This window comes from Myripristis murdjan, chromosome 8 (genome assembly GCF_902150065.1).
Source record: "Myripristis murdjan chromosome 8, fMyrMur1.1, whole genome shotgun sequence".
Classification (NCBI taxonomy): Eukaryota; Metazoa; Chordata; class Actinopteri; order Holocentriformes; family Holocentridae; genus Myripristis; species Myripristis murdjan.
This window is the reverse complement of record NC_043987.1, coordinates 19,704,740-19,724,153: the sequence shown is the minus strand read 5'-3', so window position 1 is coordinate 19,724,153 and position 19,414 is coordinate 19,704,740. Positions and strand designations below refer to the sequence as shown.

The 19,414-nt window shown below is 41.5% G+C and overlaps 1 protein-coding gene across 2 annotated transcripts in view; it reads right to left on the bottom strand.

Annotated features, from left to right (window-relative positions):
- Positions 1-19,414, bottom strand: part of aatka (apoptosis-associated tyrosine kinase a) — a 48,348-nt gene that overhangs the window by 6,384 nt on the left and 22,550 nt on the right. The window contains exons 3-11 of one of the 2 annotated variants that reach the window (XM_030057246.1): positions 17,023-17,156; positions 8,442-8,583; positions 4,530-4,609; positions 3,844-3,962; positions 3,618-3,705; positions 3,331-3,464; positions 2,496-2,580; positions 2,273-2,394; positions 227-376 (exon numbers count right to left, since the gene is read on the bottom strand). In XM_030057246.1, the coding sequence (XP_029913106.1) occupies positions 227-376; positions 2,273-2,394; positions 2,496-2,580; positions 3,331-3,464; positions 3,618-3,705; positions 3,844-3,962; positions 4,530-4,609; positions 8,442-8,583; positions 17,023-17,156 (1,054 nt within the window). Of the gene's footprint in view, positions 1-226; positions 377-2,272; positions 2,395-2,495; positions 2,581-3,330; positions 3,465-3,617; positions 3,706-3,843; positions 3,963-4,529; positions 4,610-5,144; positions 5,714-8,441; positions 8,584-17,022; positions 17,157-19,414 lie in introns of those variants that run through there. The other variant, XM_030057247.1, reaches the window with a different exon arrangement.

The following is a 19,414-nucleotide window of genomic DNA, read 5'->3' as shown; positions in this document are numbered from 1 at the left end:
GGAGTGGTGTACCAGTACAAAACGAATTAATTTTGAAAACAGGACAGATTGACTAGTTAGTCTGCTGGCATAGAGAACACTGACTGGTGAGAGAGGTGATAGGGTTTAGTAATCAATAGTAATGCCTAAATATCTTGCATGTGACAAGAGCTTTATAAAATTGTGTGTAGTAGTTGGTGCATGTGTTTGTATATTCCCCAGTTTTGTGCATGCAAGTTCATCTCACCATCGCTCAGCCAGGGGGACTTTGAGCTGGGGTTTGGGCAGTTTGAGCTGCTGTTCCTTCACAGCATAGGTCAGCACCTGTCTGTCAGAGTAGTGTCTGTAAGGCTGGTTCCCCAGCTCAAACAGCTCCCACATAGTCACACCCAATGACCTGGAATAAGTAGAGAAAACCATAGGCTGAATGGTTAGATTGCAACTTTTCATAGTTAGCCAATCATCATCTCACTCCTTAACTTCAAAGCCCTTTAAATGTCACATCCTCTCACCTTGACAGATTGCTTGTCTAACTTTCCTGTCACTGCTTCTCATGTGGAACAGCATTGCTTTAACCTCTCTCCCGTACAGCTCCACCTGCTTAGATCTGTTTTTACATAATGGGGGATTACATTTATCCCTTGAAAATATGTATATGCAGCAGCGATTAATGAAACTAAATGTGTGCAGCAGCTAACATAAAGCAGATCTACTCCACCGAAGTCAAACTCATTGTAAGGAGTTTGACTTCATTTAATAAATACATTTCCTATATATGAGTTGTCCTAACTCAGCTTTGTTCACAGCTCATATTCCAAACCATCTGTTCATTTTGTATATTGCTGTTATAATCACACATATTCCTGTTTAAATGGATACTAAATATTCCACACATTAGAATTAGAAACCAGAACTAATGTCACATAAACAGTAAATAATACCGTGTTTACAAACTGTTTACATGTATTGTAAACAATACATATATTACATGCATTGTTTACATGCGTTTCTTTTTAATTACTGGTATTTGAGTTTAACCATACTACTGTAAATGTGAGATTGAGTTTTGTATCCAGCAACCATGCAGCAGACAACTTGAATATACTAAGTCATATTAGAACAATATTTTGCAGTTGTCTGAACTCTGTCTTGAAGGAATTTATTCCAATTATCATAAGCACAAAAGAAAAACAATATGGGAAATAAAACTGTTTTACACAGCCCAATAAAATAATGTCTTTTTGTCTCTGGATCAGTTTCTGGCACATGGTCAGGAAAGTGCACTATCATTGATGGCCAGCTGGTGGAGTCTGTGATCAATTACAAATATCTTACAGCAATCACCATGATTGATAACAAGCTCATCTTTGTAATACTGAGCTACTGTGCAGGGGCCAGCAACATTTTTGTCATATTTTGACAGAAAGTTGGCCAAGGTACAGGTTAATAGGTCCTTGATGACCTATCACAGGTCCAACATTTAGTCTGTGCTGTCATTCTGTCTGTTTTGCTGTTGTGTGTTGTTGGTAACTGAGGTGTAAAATTTAAAATAAAAAAACAAAACAAAACAAAACAAACAAAAAAAGGAAAAAAAGAAAGAAAAAAAAGAAAAAAACAGCCTTGCCACAGTAGTTTAAGTGGGCTGTATGGTGACAAGTATCTAGCAGTGCAGCCTATCTGAGCTGTACAATAGACAGGCAGTGAGGAAGGCAGAATCTAACCTGTCCGACTATGACCACTCCCTGCACCAGTAATTACAGACCCCACCCCGTGGCACTCACAGGACCCACAGGTAAAAGCACTGCTTCACTCCCACAGCAAATACCCTCCTGAATTTGTGGAAAACTGGGTCGGCAAGTTTTTGTACTGGCCATTGATTAATTTACTTTGATCTAACTCTGTCCATGAGGGTGTGAAGAGTAAAGAGTTAGATGTTCTGAGTCATGAGTCACAAGTCAGGACAGCAATGATGAGGATGGTGGTGGCTGATGAGGAGGGTGATGTTGTTTGTTGTTTTTGTTGTTTTTTGTCATTGTTCATTTACTTACAGTGTTTGACATGCTTGATCATTTTCTGTATATCTGTATCTTGTCAAGTTGTAATGTGAGGGGATTTTAGTGCCTTTTATTATCTCCTCTATACGCTGGTCCCTCATTTTCATTCACTATGTAGCTTGCTGAGTCTCCACCAGGTTTTGCTCAGCACATAGGGTAACCTTTAGTCCAGAAGAGGTCTGCACTCAAAAATTTCTGCACAGATCTGCATAAATTTAGTTGAAGTTGAAGTATCTCACCATACATTGCTTGTCTTTGTTTGGTCAACTACCAGAAGGTTTCCATGGACCTCATCTATGAGCTCGGGGGCGATCCAGCGCAAGGGCACCCAAATCTGGTCCTGCGTCACAAAGTAGTCATCCTACACAACAGAAAAGCCAAGAACAACAATTTTAGTGTGGGTGCTGGTAGAGAGTGAAAAAGATTTTAAAAAAATGATGGCATCATCAAAGCAGATTTGACCTTGTATCGGCTGTGGGAAAGGCCATAGTCTCCTATTTTAACGGTCATTTCTGAAGTTAGCAGGCAGTTCCGCAAGGCCAGGTCACTGTCAGAGTAAAAGAAATAGTTTCACCACATACCCTGAGATGAAATCAATTTGCCACTGTAATATCACTTTTATTACAGCATATTCTCATGTCATATGCTTTAAAGTGTGTTTGCTTTAAACTGTGAGTATAGACACACCACATTTATACTTAGACCACATTTATATTTAGACTTGTCAGACCCATGTCAGTACATTATGAGATGGGGATTTTGTACTTTGTGCAAAATGGGTATTATTGTGTGCTTACAGGCTTCCACAGGTTAATACACAGGTTACACATGATCAAAATGTCTCACTGCCTTATGTTTGACTATATACACCACAACAACAAATATAACTTGGGGTCAAAGGTGTCCAACCATTATTGTGTAAGTGGATTTTAAGAGTTTTTTTTTTTTTTTTTTTTTTTTGCTACCCCAGAACATACCAAGATAGAGACATTGCTAAGTCGAATTACTTTATCTCACCTCCACCACCCACAGGGACTCATCAGCCTGGCAGTCACTGATTGGTTGCTATAGCAATGGCTGCCACCCCAAGGGCGAGAAAGAGAGAGAGCGGCTCACCCCCGGCAACAAAATCACTGATGCTGGAGTCCGTGACAACTACTCAGGCAGCACCAGGATGTTGTTGCAGGAAGAGACCAGCAGGGGATGCACAGACCATTAAGGTGGATTCTTCCTTGTAAGGGAATTAATCGTGAGATCACTGAAGGCAAATAGAGCTGGACTGGCCATCAGACTGTACCTGTGTATGAAGTTGTATTTGTGGAGGTGCAGGAGCCCTGAGGCAATCTCACACACCATTCGCTGGAGGATCAGAGGGTCAGGAGTTTCGGAGTCAGCTGCCCGACAACTGCGGAGGTAGCTCTTGAGATCACCCTGAGGGAGGCGGAGGCAATGAGCTGCTCGGACCATTTACCAGTAATGCAAACAACACTCAACCAAGGGAGAGAGAAATTAGGTATTTTCAATGGGCTCTATAACAATAATTCTATCATTAAACCATTAATAATACTGTATCAAGTGTCTCACCAGAGGGCAAAACTCCATGACCAGCAGATAAGGAGTGACCTCTGAGCACTGCGCCAGGCATTGCAGGAGGGCAGGATGCTGGAGAGTCCTGGCAGAGGCCACAACATATGAATATGCATGAATACACAAAGCCCATGCATACAATTAATAGATAAACACATGGTAATTGTAAAGAAAATTCAGTCACTAACATGGTGTCTTGCTAGATACTATTCATTGTACTGACCGGTATGGCTGGACCTCCTCCAGGAACTGCATCTGGTCCTGGACACTGGCACTGGCCTTCAGCTCCTTTACCACCACCTGGGTAGTACTGAGACCCGCATTCACCTCACCCAGCAGAACCTGTCAGGAGAATAACAATACATGAACAGAGAGTAGGACCAAAGTATTGTAGAAAAGCATACACAAAGCACACTGGTATTACTGCACACAGTCAGTTGCATGCGGACGTACTTTACATGTCACACACATATCAGCAGAGAGTACCAATGAACATTAACACAGAGTTCAGCTTTAGTAAGAGAAGGTGATAAAAGACTGAGACTAACACGGGTTGGGAACTGAGCAAACCCACACATTGCTCTCCTAGCATACAAATTGTAAGGAATTCACTGTGACTGTGAATTTCAACACATTTCCCATGGACTCAACACCCTGACATTAGTGCCAAAGATTATCCTCGCTAAAATGAGATCATCGTCACATTACCCTTGCATTCCATTGCATGGAGTTCATCATAGTAATACAGTAAGTACACATGCATTTTAAACAAAGCAGGCGATGATAAGTACAAAGGCACTGTGTCATAAGACCCAGCTGCTGTATGTGTGTGTGAGTGTGTGTGTGTGTGTGTGTGTGTGTGTGTGTGTGTGTGTACATATTTAGAGCAAAATGCAAAGGATATTTCACCTTGCCAAACCAGCCATGTCCAATCTCCTTTAGATAGAGTAGACTATGGCGGCCAAGGTCTGACGATTTCAGCAGCTGGACTGGAAAGCAATAGTGAGAGAGACATAACATAACCTTTAGCCAGGAAAAAAGCATCTTTATTGTTGGAAAGAGGTGATGAGAAGGAAAAAAGAAGAGATGTTTCTAAAATAAAATGTGGGTTGTCAACAAAATTCAATGTAGCAAAGAAAGACTAATAGAAAGGCGGGACTTTTTGCAAACAAAACAGAAACTGAGCGCTACAGAACAAAAATGTAAAAGAGAAAGAGGAGGAGAGAAAAAAAAGAAGAACCAGCAGAACAATAAATGCCAATCCCAGAGAATCAAAATGTTGTGTATTAAGTGTAGCTAAGACAGCACTTCATTAGTCTCCACAGCCACATAAACAAAAGTAATGAGATCTTCAGAAGGCAATGCAGTACACTTATATTGTTACTTCCCAGCTAGATTAAATAATAGTATGCACTAAAAACAGAGAGGCTTACAGTCTCCCACACACAAATTCAAGTTATCAAGCACAGAAGTAAAGCACAACTATACAAAGTCTATTAAATCAATGCTCACAAAATCAAATACCTCCATGGATCCTCATATTTCAGGAATGATGATGATGAGGGGAATGATGGTGATGGAGCAGTGGAGCGGCCAGCCACTCGGAGCACCGTGAGAGGGACTGAGTCCCATGGATGAAGTGCTGGTTCAGAGTGTGAGAACTGAGAGCCTGTGGCCCCAGCCCCAACCCCAGGCGCCTTAGCCTCATTGTGTGTATATGAGAAAGAGCCCACGGTCGCAGTGTGTGTGTGAGAGAGCCTCGGCAGGATTTAACCCTCCGAGCCCTCGCACAGCTGAACAAGCTTGCCATGCTGCCTCTCCCCGTCTGGACCCAGCACATCCTCCAACTGGGACACACACAAACACACACACGCTATCCTCAACTAGATCGCTCCAGCTGTCATGCACACACAACAATCCTTAGCTCCTATACAAACTAAATCTAAATCGACATCAAACAGGACTGATTTCAGCTTCGCGTCAGTACACTGATCCAACTACGGTTTGATGCTGGAGCTGGAGGGAGGTTCGCTGCCCTGGGTCCTGAGGTTTTCTGGTCACGAAACACGTCTGATGTGTCTGCCATGCATGTTGGTAGTGTGCCGTCTGACACACCAACTCCGTGTGCTGCTTCAAGACACCCAGCAGTGACATAAGGCCTGCATAATGCCCCCCTGTCACCCAGGACAGCAGCATTCCTCAGCCAAACAGGACACAAACACTGCTCTGTCAGATTCAGAAAAGACCTCTGTCATACACACTCACCACCCCTATATCCCAAGCCCCCCCTCCCCACTCTCACGTCCTGGTGCATGCCACCACCCTTCCCCTATCTCTCCCTCATTCTATCACAGACCCCTCACTGTATTCAGCCCATAATGCCAGTCCTCCTCTGGTGCGTTCCATGGACGTTTCAGTCCGGCCTTATGTTCACCCACTGCCCAGCCTTGCTAAATCAGAGCCATTGTTTGGCTCACTCACTCACACACGCACGCTGAGTGTCTCCTGGTACCCAACGCACCAATCACACATATACAGACACACACACAAACACACAAGGCCCTTTCTCCACTGGAACGCTGGGCAGAGGTTGTCACGGTGATAACAAACCCACACTTCTCCACCCTAACCCTGAGCCTCCTCTATCTCTCTCTGTGACAGACATAGACAGAGAGCGAAAGAGAGAGAGAGAGAGAGAGAGAGAGAGAGAGAGAGAGAGAGAGAAGGAGAGATAGAGATTAAGACGTGGTATTATTCCCAGTGTAAAATGTGTGAGGGTGCATTCCCATCCTACTCGTGGCATTCCCAGAGAAGATAGAAAGAACCAGGAGGGACACAGGAGTAGTGGGCTTGTGGAATAACGTTAACAGTCATCTAAGGTACTGATCTAGATATATGCAGTGAATATGAAAGCTATCAGTGACATTTTGAATGAAACATTAAAGTAACAGTTGAGAAACATATTTGAAAATGCCAAACTGCGTGTTTGTTCCTATTCTATACGCCGTACTTTCTCAGGTCAAGCATGGGACACTCATTCACAGCATGCATTCATGTAAAGGCTCTTTATGCCACAGACAATCACTACACACATTTTCAGCATGCGAGTGCTGTGTGTGTGTGGGTGGATAATTCATGACATGTGCATGATGTTAATATATATGGTGCTGATGTCCAACTAACGACAAATGTGCCTCAGAAAATGGCCCATTCTCCTGTCATTAAGTCTAATAAACATGCTTTACGTCAAAAGCTGACACCAGACATGGCATGACATTGCTCATCAAAATTGCAAATTCATATCCATTTAACCTTTTTATGCTTCTGTGTTCATATGTCAGTTTGCCCAGATCAGTTGAAAGAGTGTAAAAATGCTAAATTTACAAAATCCATGTGTACAAAATAACAGTTACAGGCAAATATGATAATAGCTGGGATAATTGCTGGGATTTTCATTGACTTTACAGAGGAAATGAGACAAACAGTAACACATACAGAGAGAAGAGGAATTAAAGATCGACTAAACACTGAGGGTGAATCGCCTTGCCTGAGGTCTTTCTGATTCTCCCTGTGAATCTTTCTCTATCTCCCTCTCTCTCATCTCGCCTCCTTCCCCCATTTCTCCACTCCTCACCCTGCAACACCTGGACCAATCACACAGCGGTAGCTATGGAGGGCAGAAGGGAGGCTGGTGATTGGCTGTGAGCTTGAGGCTGCCTCGTCCAATCATTGCTGGTGCTTACATCCTGGGATACTGAGCCCCAATTCAACCCACCCACCCCCTCCCCATCCCCGGCTGAACACAGCGCAGACAGCCAGTGAGTCATGCAGGGGGAGGCACTGTGAGCACTCAGGATCTGACTCATGCTGAGATGCACATACACACACATACAGACGTACATTTTAACACGCTGGGTTTGGGGCAGGATGACCCTCCCAGAGATAAAAACTGCCTGAATACTTAGTGGGAGGGATCATGGATTTGGTACACAAACAGGATTCATCAACATAATGTATAAGTGAATTGAAGCGTGGATATTTTGTATCATGTCAGCCTGGTTATGGTGGAGTCAACCACAATAGGAAGAGACATCATACTGAATACATAACTACATAATGCACTTACGAACAGGCAAAGAGTCACAGGAATAATGTATGTGAAGCCAGTTTACTTCCTCTGTAGGGGAATGCAGCCTTCAGATACACACTGCAGCACTGCAGTAGGTTTCTAAACACATTACACAATGGACAGATGTCTGTCCCTTGTTCAGAGAGAGGGCAAGAAAAAAATAATATACAGTATAAGAGACAGCAAAAGATAGTGTCCCTCCCAGCCTCTAAACTTGACAAATCCACTCACTTCTTATCTAAATTGAATCAATAAAACCAAGTAAGAGGTGATGTAGCCCCTTGTGGCAGGCCTATCCTACAGTGAACGAACAACCTTCTCTGTTAGCGTGGTTAATTCTTAAAGCAGGTTAATCCTGCCTAAAGAGCTGGGAATTCATGTTAACTAATGGGATAAACAAGATGTTAACACGGAAGTGGAAGGTGCCCTGGTAGCTCACCAGATAAGAGCACGTACCACTTGTTAAGGCTGAGTCCTGATCGCTGTGAAGCTGGTTTGAATCTGACCTCAGGCCCTTTGCTGCATGTCAACGCCTCTTTCTCTCCTGCTTTTTCTGTCTCTCTCTACTGTGGCTGTCAACTAAAGCAGAAATGCCAAAAAATTAAGTGGGAAAGGAAAGGAAAGGAAAGGAAAGGAAAGGAAAGGAAAGGACTCAGAAGTGTTTAAGTAAATGGTGTTGGGTATTTTCTTACTGGATCTGCCAGGCTGCTTGGACACCGGCAGGGAGACCTCGGTGAGAGGGAGGATGTAGACCTCAGGCCCATTCTGGGAGGAGGGCGAGGCCAGGGCGGAGAGATCTGCCTGGTACTCCTCTCCCTCTGTGTTTTCAAACTCCTGGTGCATGGTGGAAAGACACACACTGGAATTAGTCATCCACTCCAAGTCATCCCACCCCTTGGATAGTGGGAGACAGACAATGGTTCAACTGTGAAGACATTCAAATGCACTGATGCACGCCCACATACCAACATACATAGTCATGTACATTCTGGACTGCATTGTGTGGTGTATTGCAAAGATGTTTTTCAGACACTGTGTAGGAGGTGTACTCGCACACACACACTATACACACAGAAACACGTACCCACACACACACACACACACACACACACACACACATACATACAAATTAAGGTTATAGTGTTAACTAAAATTAAAACTATATTTTCCAAAACACAAAAATGAAAATAAAAGACTGTGAACAGCAAACCTATATATGCATAACCAACAAAACTAAAATTAAAAAAATGTATATATTATGAGTTTTCATCTTAAAGCTTAAGCTGGCAAGTGAATAAATATTCTAATTTAATCAGCTGTGAAATATCTGCATAAATTCATCAGTCATTCTTCAGTCATGTTACTGTGACGACTGAGGTTCACGTTCCTCACATCCCTCTATCTATCTATCTATCTATCTATCTATCACATCTCTCTTCAATAAATTTAGTTCAAATCAGGTTGTGAAGTCGTGGTCCTTGTCTTGAGAAATAAATGAATGCACTGTCAGAAAATAATTAATAATTAATAATTTACAAATAGCCAATCAATTAGATCTACATCATTTAATTACTTACTTAGTCATTTATTTATTTCAGTGTTGTATATTGTGACACATACAATTAACTGACTGTATCTATCAGTTTCATCACAGTGATACAGCTCAATTGAACAGGTTGAATTTTAACACAAATGCCTTTACAGTCTCAGCAGCAGATTTTTTTGGGCACTTGATTGCAACAGGCAGTACATGGAAAGATTAAATTTAATGCTAAGGTTAAGATAATATATAAGTGTGAATGAATGCCTTCCAAAAGCCGGCTTAAGCAGTGAGTTGGATGCAAGACGCTGTTTTACAAACTTTTCTAACCACTTGCCACACTGAACGTAAAGATCAAAGATGTTTAAAGAGAATCTTCTAGGCAAGTAGCACAAAATATGTGTGTAAAAAGGTCAGAACCAGTTAGAACCTGCCAAATGGCTTTGATGGATGAAACTGGCAAAGATGAATAGGTAAATTAAAAAAAAATGTTACATAAATGTTATGTTCAACTGTCCGTGTATTTGTATATGCATCTGTTTTCTTGAGAAGACATACAGTTAATTATGATAGGATTACACTATTTAATTTTAAGTATTTTAAAATAATTATTTATTTATTTAAATTTGACAAGAACATCCCTGCAAAAGATGCCAGGCACCAAAGAAAAAAAAAAAAAAAGTGAATAAATTTTGACTAATTCTGCTGAATCCTAATTTGATCATGAGCTGGCACAATCCTGTAGACTGACTAATTAGGCCCCCATGAGCCTTTCCTGCTCTCAGAGGATGTGCTAGTTTTGCCAGCGCCATTTGCACAGCTCATCTCAAAAAAGATAACACCAGATTCCCAACTGGGATTATTTTGGGCTAAACGGTCTGAATTCAAACTGCTGTTGGGTCTGCAAGTGCATTTCATCTGTGCACCATGAAACTATGCATATTAATGTATTAGAAAAAGAATTGAGCTTTCATTCGTTTTCATAGTTGTAACAACATGCTGTTGCAAACACTGTTCAAAATACCTGCTCTGAAATTACATTATTATCTAATACAATCCGCATCAAAAACTTTAAAAACTAAAAAAACAAACAAACAAACAAAAAAAACATGCAAATAAAGCTAAACTGATGTAAAACTACACAATTAAAGGCATGACAATGACCAAATACAAACTGAAAACTAACAGAAGCTGAACAAATATCAAAATGAAAACCTAAACCACATTCAAAAACATTAAAAAAGTCACACCAACACCCAGTGACACTCTGATGAAGGCGGAAGTCAAACGCCGAAACATGTCAGGTAAATAAATAAACCTTAAATGTCTGAAAAAAATAAAATACATAGAAGATCTAAGTAAGAGAAGACATAATGAACTCAATCAAACAATTAAAAAAGTGTTCAGCTATCATAACCTTGACACACACACGCACACGCACACACACACACACACACACACACACACACACACACACACACACACTGAAATAAGCACTTGAAACTCTTTCTCAGACCCACCATGGCATTGTAAGCGTTAGAAAGACATCATGTAACACTGAAGCTACATGACTTTGACTTTCATCTCTGAGACTGGTGAGACAGAGACACACAGATGGAGTACGAGAATCAGTTGGGCAGAGGCAAGTGAAATCCATGGAAACAAAGAGCAGAAAGGTGCCATGAGAGCAGGCGTAGATTTCAGGGGAGAGACAGTGACACACCCCTCTCTATATGCTCGGAAAGATGAATTATTAGTTATTATTCTCAATTATTTATGCCTCAAACACGTATACCGCATTTTTAATCGCTCTGTATTCCATAAGTTATGTAATGCTGAGGCAAATTTTGACATTGGCTTTGACAGGTCTCTTCATTTTAACAACAAATTGCATTGCCGTGCTTCATATTTTGATTGTTTGTCCTTCAAATGAGAGTTCAGTTTAACAATGTCGTACTGCACTGTATGATTCTCCTCATGGTCTCTTATTCCTGCAGACAAATCTCATGTAAATTTTCTATCTTTTATTCCACTCTTTTCTGCAACCAGGGAAAATAGAGTTGCATTTAGACTATTTCTATGCCCGTAGTGTATCCCTGTGATTTGCTGCCCATTGTTGGATCAGAAGATCAACTCTACATTATTTTCAGCCGCCAGCAGGCGAGCTCATTAGCCACCCCAATTATGTGAACAGACTACAGGAGGGAAGATGAAATAACAGCTCCATCTGTATGTACATATATACTGGCAGCGAGGGAGGAAAAGACATTGAGATACAAACAGATTGAATCCAGAGCTTTTTCTCCGAGTTGTCTCCTACCCTAGCCACGGCTCCCACTGTCCCTTTCTGTGTAATGAAGTATAGGTACTTAAAAAAATGGCCTTCCTGGCTGCTTAGTTGGCTGAGGCATGTACCATGCAACTGCAACATTTTGTCCTTCTCTTTCTCTCCACCAATAATCTTTCCTGTCACCTTCCACTTTACACTGTCCCCAAAAAAAAGACAGAGAGAAAGAACTATCATTAGCAATGCAGAAGACACTGATCTCTTTACTGCAGATGCATCCCCTCGATTAACCAAGAGATGGAAGCAGATGAGAGGGAGGAAACAGAAAACGGTGACCCTCTCTCCTTCCATTTCAGATACTGTCCCTTCCCCTTTTTTGCCTCTCTGTACCCCTCTGTTTCTGTACCTCAGTCTACTGCAGTGTCCTTGCCCTATGATTGTTCTACCCTGTCCCAAGTGAGTTCTCTCTCTCTCTCTCTCTCTCTCTCTCTCCCTCTCTCCCTGAGGCTCATATGCATGAAGCTAGCTTCCAAGAAGAAGAGTGCTGATGCACTCTTGTGCTGCGTGCTGTGACTTACATTAATAAGGCAGACAGATTCGAGATTAGCACTTTAACTCTATGATAATTAGAGGGAGAGAGACTTTACATGGTCCTCACAAGGCCTTTCCTCCTCCTCCTGCTCCCTCTCCATGTGGCGCTATGAGTATTTTGCTGCTGTTGGGTGAAAAAACATTTATCTCCAGAACATCAGCTTTTCAGGAACTGAGAAAAACAGTCTTCTTTTTTTGCTTGACGACTGTGCATTTTCACTGGGCACTGTGTTTATGGTGCATGTATGTAGTATATGCAGTTATAGATGCCCGAATTTACAGCTTATTCAGAAGCTGTATTTACCATGACCACTGAGCTATTTTTGTTAAACTGTATATTGACTAACAAGTTAGTGAATCGAGGAGCGTTGAAGGCAGAGCCAAGCCAAACAGACACTCGTTAAAAACAGTGTTATTACAATCCAAATTCAAAAACTCCTATACGACTCAGGTCATGGGAGCCAGTAGAAAATGGAATTGATGCATTCCATGGAGGTGGCTTTTTCCAGATCCAAGGATAAAGTGACTGCTGATTTGCTCTTCTTTCCTGCAGGTTTGTGACCAAAGTGCACAAATGCTGTTTGGGCTGAACTGATCAGACTGACAGAATGCAGGCAATGTTGCTTCTGCTCAAGCTGGTGCATACAAATGAACATGCACACTAGGAACGTAAAACAGCAGATCGTAATTTGTTCCATTTGGGCGAAGCTGCAGTGGCTTCAACAAGGTTTATTTAATTAGTTTAAAAAAAAAAAAAAAAAGGTCTCATATACCCAAGGGCTGCAGAACTTCCTTACACCATAGAGAAGAAATGAAATTAAACAAAATGTCAAATGAAATTTAGATGTGACAGTCACCAGCATTGGAGATTTTCATGGGTTTTCATGTCTTCCTTAATCCAACATTGCAACAAAGCCCATTATATGAAAATGCAGCTTATTCCATATGCCAAACGGACACGGCTGAACACACTTCTCCACTTGAATACTCATACTCATTCTTCTGACTTTCTGGCTATGTATGAATGAGAACCAAGCAGCCAAGGAGGGAAACATATACAGCCAAAGAAACCAGTAAATTAAACAGCAGACTAAACAAATTGCATAATCTGCAGCATGAGGCAGATCACAAGGTACATTTGGCTAAGTGTTCTCAGGGTAAGTCGAGAGAGTAAACAACTCCATGAGCCGCCATGAGACCTCAAGAGCACTACATGTGTTAACATCACATTAGGTTATTATTTTGTGTTCCATTCTATTTCTGATAATAATTCATTAATAATGTCTCAGTTTGGAAGCAGGGCAACCTTTTTTTCAGACGCTGACAGTCACTGCACTTTTGTGATGTGATCATTTACTTGACTAGATTTTTTTTTTTTTTTTTTTTTTTTTTTTTAAGGTCGGGCTGTACTGGAGCACATGGAAAATCTATAGGAATGAAGGACTATAGAATGTGTCTGTTCACTGAATAAAGCAAATGCTAAAGGCCGATCCTCATTCTTCAGAACCAAAGTCCCTCTTGGTGCAGCCTGAGAAACATGTCCTGCCACGAAAAGCAACATCTCACAATGGTGCCAGTCAATCTTGTTAGCAGCTGCTGTGACAGTGGTAATGTTGGGGAACTAGGCTGGCAATAGCACTCTGTTCACAAGCACTGGGCCATCCATTCCCTGACTAATGAACTGCTACCCATAACAAGCCTATCTCTCACCGCAGCAACCAAAGAAAGAAGAAAAAGTGAAGAGAAGACAGGAGAGGAGAAAGGAGGCTGGCTTCATATTAAATGTTTTTTTTTTTTTTTTCTGTTTGATTTCCTTTTCACTCCAGCAGAATGCTTCAGTGGTGCCGTGTGGGATAGCGGCATGTGTGTGTGCGCGTGCGTGTGTGTGCACATGTGTCCTATAACACAAGTGTATGTATGTGCATGTGTGTGACATTGTGCAGGAATGTGTGTGTGTGTATCTCTCATTCAGGAGAACCATCTGCCACTCTCCCCAGAGCGAAGTGTGAAAGCGAGCACCTGGCTGTGAGTCAGCGTTCCATAGCTCCCCAGAGAGCCTTTGGTTTAGAAAGCACTTAATACCCAGCCTCACACTACCCACTCCAATAAGAGCACCGTGATGGAGGGGAATAATGACGCTTTCTGGACGGTGGAGCAGCACGGTCGCACGTGAATGCACACCTCACAAGTGAGCCGTTGAATGAGGAGCTGGAGGCTTGAGGTGCCTGGATGCTGAGTGGGAAGCATGTTAACTCTCTAGGAGCCTCTCTGCGGTATTTACCACCAAACTGGCAAAATGAAGTCAAGACTTAATACAGTAAATCTGAAACTTTGGAGCTCGGTACCTGGCAACAATCAAACCAGCTTGCGCCAACTGCAATTGAAAAAAAAAAAAAAAATCTCTGCTCGTGAAACAGCATTTTGAGAGTATCTAATTTCTGCATGGTGACGTATTTCCAGGTGAAACAGGATAGACAGGTGGGACATAACATAAGGAGGAATCTGAACTGAATGTCAAAAAGTGGGCGTGTCATAACAAATTCAATGTGAATCAATTCTAGCCAGCGGAACTGTAACCTCAGTATTTTGGGGAAATAAAACCAGGTTTGATTTGGTGAATAACTGATGACATCCCGACAAGCTAACTAATGAATCTTAGTTCTGTGGCGCTTCAGGTAGAAGACTGACTTGACCGGTGGATTTCATGATATTACTGGTCGATACTGGTTGACATTTGTTGGCATTTTGATATAAAATACAAAGAAATCTGTTTTATTTGTATGTATTTTATGTATTTTTTGGCATATATCTTTTAATAGATGTGCCAAATGACCAGGGATATAAAAGCGTTAAAAAGGCATTTCATCTTGACTTTAACAGAAGGCACTATATCAGCGTGCATGATTGTTTCAAAATGTTTTGATGTAAACCAAGTACGTAAGGATATTCAGGATTTCACCTTCGGTGCACCTTAGTCATTTGTCAAGAGAGCAGAGAAGATTTTTCTCAAAGTGGCACTGTGCTTTTCTTTCTCACTTTTTCATTCTTTTTGAAATCTTTACCTTAAACAGATCAAGTCGATGCTGACGGTCCCTATTCGCTGCAGGGCAAGAGAATCTCTCACTTGTTTACACTGTTTATAGCTGGAATTGAGGAAAAACTACAGTCCAGTTTTGATCTTTCACCTTCATGTTCCATAAAGACAAAAAAAGAATTTTCTTGAAGAAATGAGTGGAACCCCTTTTTTGGTTTGGTACTTTATATCACACTAGTATTACAATGTCTACCATAAACCAGGCACTGTCTGGCTATGCTATTCAAGGTGTGGCAACGGTACTAACAGGGAATGGATTAAAAATTGTCAGACACTGTCCAGTCCACAGCACAGCATGTATAACATAGTTGGCTCTGCTGGAGCCAGCCTTCTGTCATTATCCCTTTCACAGAGCAAGCCAGTCCAATGCAAAACAGAAGCGCACCTTTACTCCCACGGTTCCTGCAGGTCATTAAAATACATTTTCTCTTAATGAGGCATGGATAGCCTGACAGACATGAACATACAAACACACACACACACACACACACACACACACAGAGCTGTTGATGGTTCTTCTCAGTGCTGTGCTCATTACCAATGACACCCGTATCCCTACAGCCGTTACCGACCACAGCCTGTCTGCAATTGCTCAGCGTGAACACTGAGGCAAACAACACTCAGCAAATACATAAACAAGGAACAAACCTAGAGCCCGCTCCGCTCCTCTCCTCTGCTCTCCTCTCCTTTCCTCCAACTAAAAATATGGTGGCCTTCAAACCATCCATTCTAATTGCAGTGCATAAGTGATCTAAGCAGAACGCTCTGGTGTCAAATGGGGACTGTAATTTGCCTGCGCTCCAGCAAAAAGAGACTAATATTAAAGTGTAGGCCCAACATCAGTTATAAGGTTACGGTATGCGCAATATGTGTCACTGGCAAATATATGAGGGAGGGAGGGAGAAGCCAGCTGTACCAAGTCCAGTGAGGCTACAGCACGTATCATATCACATCACTTCAACACACATACATACACACACATACACACACACTTTCTCTCTCCATATGGCTCCTGCCTGTGTCAGTCTCTATCAGCCGTCATCAGCCACCCATTTCACTGCTGATTTTTTGACACAGCAAGGCTGAGTCATGCTGGCAGCCGAGGGCATCACAGAGACAATGCGTGCCAGCTCGGGATGGGCAAGGTTAGTTGGTGACATCACTGGCAAACAATAAAGGGACAGTCTGGACAAACAGACCTCATGTGTGGATCTCATATTGGATATTTTGGAAACATTAGTTACTTTTAGAGCTGCAACTAACAGTTATTTTCATTAGCGATTTCCTCGAATAATCCACTATTTGTTTGTGCCATAAAATGTCAGAAAATGATGGAAAATGGTGATTGCAATTTCCCACAGCCCAAGTTGACATCCTCAAATGTCTTTTGTCCAAACCAACCATCCACAACCCAAAGATATTTAGTTTGCTGTCATAGAGGACTAAAGACTCCAGAAAATATTCACATTTGAGAAGCTGGAATCAGGGAATTTTGAAACATTCTTTGTAAAAACTCAGACTCAGAACGATTAATTGATTATCAAAATAGTTGGCGATTAATTTAATAGTTGGTAACTAATGAATTATTGCATTGAACACTGCAGCTCCGGTTACAATACTGTTCACTAGTCATTTAAGTAAGCAGTATGTTTCTCAAACTCATACAAGACCAACATCAGTCATTATCTTGCTTCCACTGCCCTTTAGTGAGCATAATGTGGTCCCCTCGCCACCTCCAGCAGGGGGCAGCAGTGAGCTCACCTTGAAGCCGATGTCACCCTTCTTGCAGCAGAGGCAGGCCAGCATGAGGAAGACGAAGGTGAAGAGGCCAGAGAAAGAGACAGCCACCACCGCTAGGGATGAAGGCCACGACAGCTCGCTTAGTGGAGCGCCATCTGCAAGATTAGAGGAAAATGGCAGAGTTTAAACAATTAAACCGAGTTAAATGTTAACCATATGGAGATCAGATGGTGTGGTTATGGAGAAAATTGAGGGAAAAAAAGGTGTTTTGTTGATGATTTATAATCTTTGAAGCTGGCTTGGAAAAAAAGAAGCATTTGACAGATCATCAGCTATTCCTCTCTGCAGGCTCTGAGCCACACCTGTTCAGAGCAGAGTGTGACACAAACACAATTAAAACATGATATTTGACCGGACCTCTATTGTCTACCGGAGTAAGAAGCAGGCCCTGCAGCTTAATTATAGTAGTTATTATGCACTCTGACTCATGCAAACTAAAAGTTTCATGCCACCCACAGACACAATGCACTGCCTCTGGATAATGATTTAATAAAGCAGCAGCAGAGGAGGTGTAGTGGCTCATTCTGTTCCTGTGTAAACAACGCTGATGAATGAAAATGCTTACTGTGAATCCGTAATCTGCTTTTCATTTTCCACAATGCCCCCACAAAACCTCCCCCACACTCATGTTTGCGTATAAAAATACATCCCAAAATTGCTCCCCAAGATATTATGCCCAGTGCTTTAAAAGAGGAAAGCCTACCATTCTGTGAGGTTTAGCTGTGTTGACTGGCACAGTGCATTTTGAAAGGGTCTCTAACCCAGCTATATTAAAGAACCATTTTGTGGAGTCTAGGAGGAGCTCAGAGGATGAGTCATAGCTCATGCCAAGGCCTTGAGTGGGTCCATGACCAATAACAAACAGGCCTTGTTTGTGCAGTTGTGTGTAATTATGTCTCCTTTGTAGTCTAGTAGGGAGGTGGGGGTCCCATGCACCCGAAAGATATATTTTTCTAACCTAGCTTTTTGTAATCCTTAAGGTGTCTAGTAAATGATTTTTGATGTTAACAGCGCAAATTTTTGTCCCATGTATGATTTTTTGGGCCATCTTTTATGGCCATCCTGGATTTTCGACTGCGAAAAATGAAAACTTTAAACCTACATAGCTCCTGAACTATACATCACACAGAGACAACTGACCCCATTTTCTTTTTGTCTTGACATGAGGAATTGAGAAAGATGGGGATTGCCATGATTGGGTCATGTATTGTACATAAAAACTCAAATAAACAAAAAAAAAGTTAAAATTCAGCAAAATTGGATCACAGAAACTCCTCCCCCATGTACCCCATTGATATTTTTTTTATTAACTTTGGTATATTTACAATCCCCAAGATGTCTAGTAAACAAATATTGAAGAGCCCAACTTGAAATATTGTCCAATGTCTGTTTATTCTGGCTATATTGGTTGCCACACTGGATTTCCTAAAACTGAAAAACGGAATTCTAAAATCGACATAACTTTTTAACTATACATCATACAGAGACAAATGACCCCATTTTAAGTATTATTTTAGCATGAGCTATTGATGGAGATGGTCAACATCATCATTTTCATTATGGTTAACCCTTAGATGCATACGTGGGGTCAAAAATGACCCCGGAGGTGTTTTTTTTTTGTTTGTTTGTTTTTTTTTGCAATATCTTAGTCATTTTAAATTTTTATCATTTAATCTTCCACGTATTCCTCAAATAGGTTGTCTTTGACATGAGGCCATTTGGATTTGTATCTAATTGTTACATTTTTTTAAGTAATTGCATTTTTTGTATCAATACCCCACTCTTCCATACGTGGGGTCAAAAATGACCCCTAGCATTTTCTATGGAATTTCAAGGGTTAACCCTAGGAACCTTTGATTTTTATCAACTGTGAATGTCAGCTATACATCTAATGTTGATCCCCACATCTAATGCCAGCAGTTTCACCACCCTGAAGGTTATTTTTACACAGCAACATACATGTAAGTATTATCATCATTTTTATACCTCAGAATATATATAGGATGACTGGAATGTATCCCATGCCTACCAACCTACATCACTGAAGCTATGGGAAGGTGTAGAATGACAAAAGCTGCAATCCAGCCACAGGAGAGCTGCAGACAGGGCCAGCAGAAGAGAAAGAGGTGTAAGATGTGTCCAAGAAACAAAGATCGCAAAGCCAGCAATAGTTGTTGGAAATGCAGTGACCATGTGTGTGGCGCTCACAGCCACAAACAAGTAGTTTGTAAGAGCTGCTCACAGTGAGAAGAGAGAAGACACGCGTGTGTGTGTACATATGTGTGGACGTGCATAGACAGACAGACAGACGGACAGACAAACAATGAATGTTGACGTTTTGATAGCTGCATTG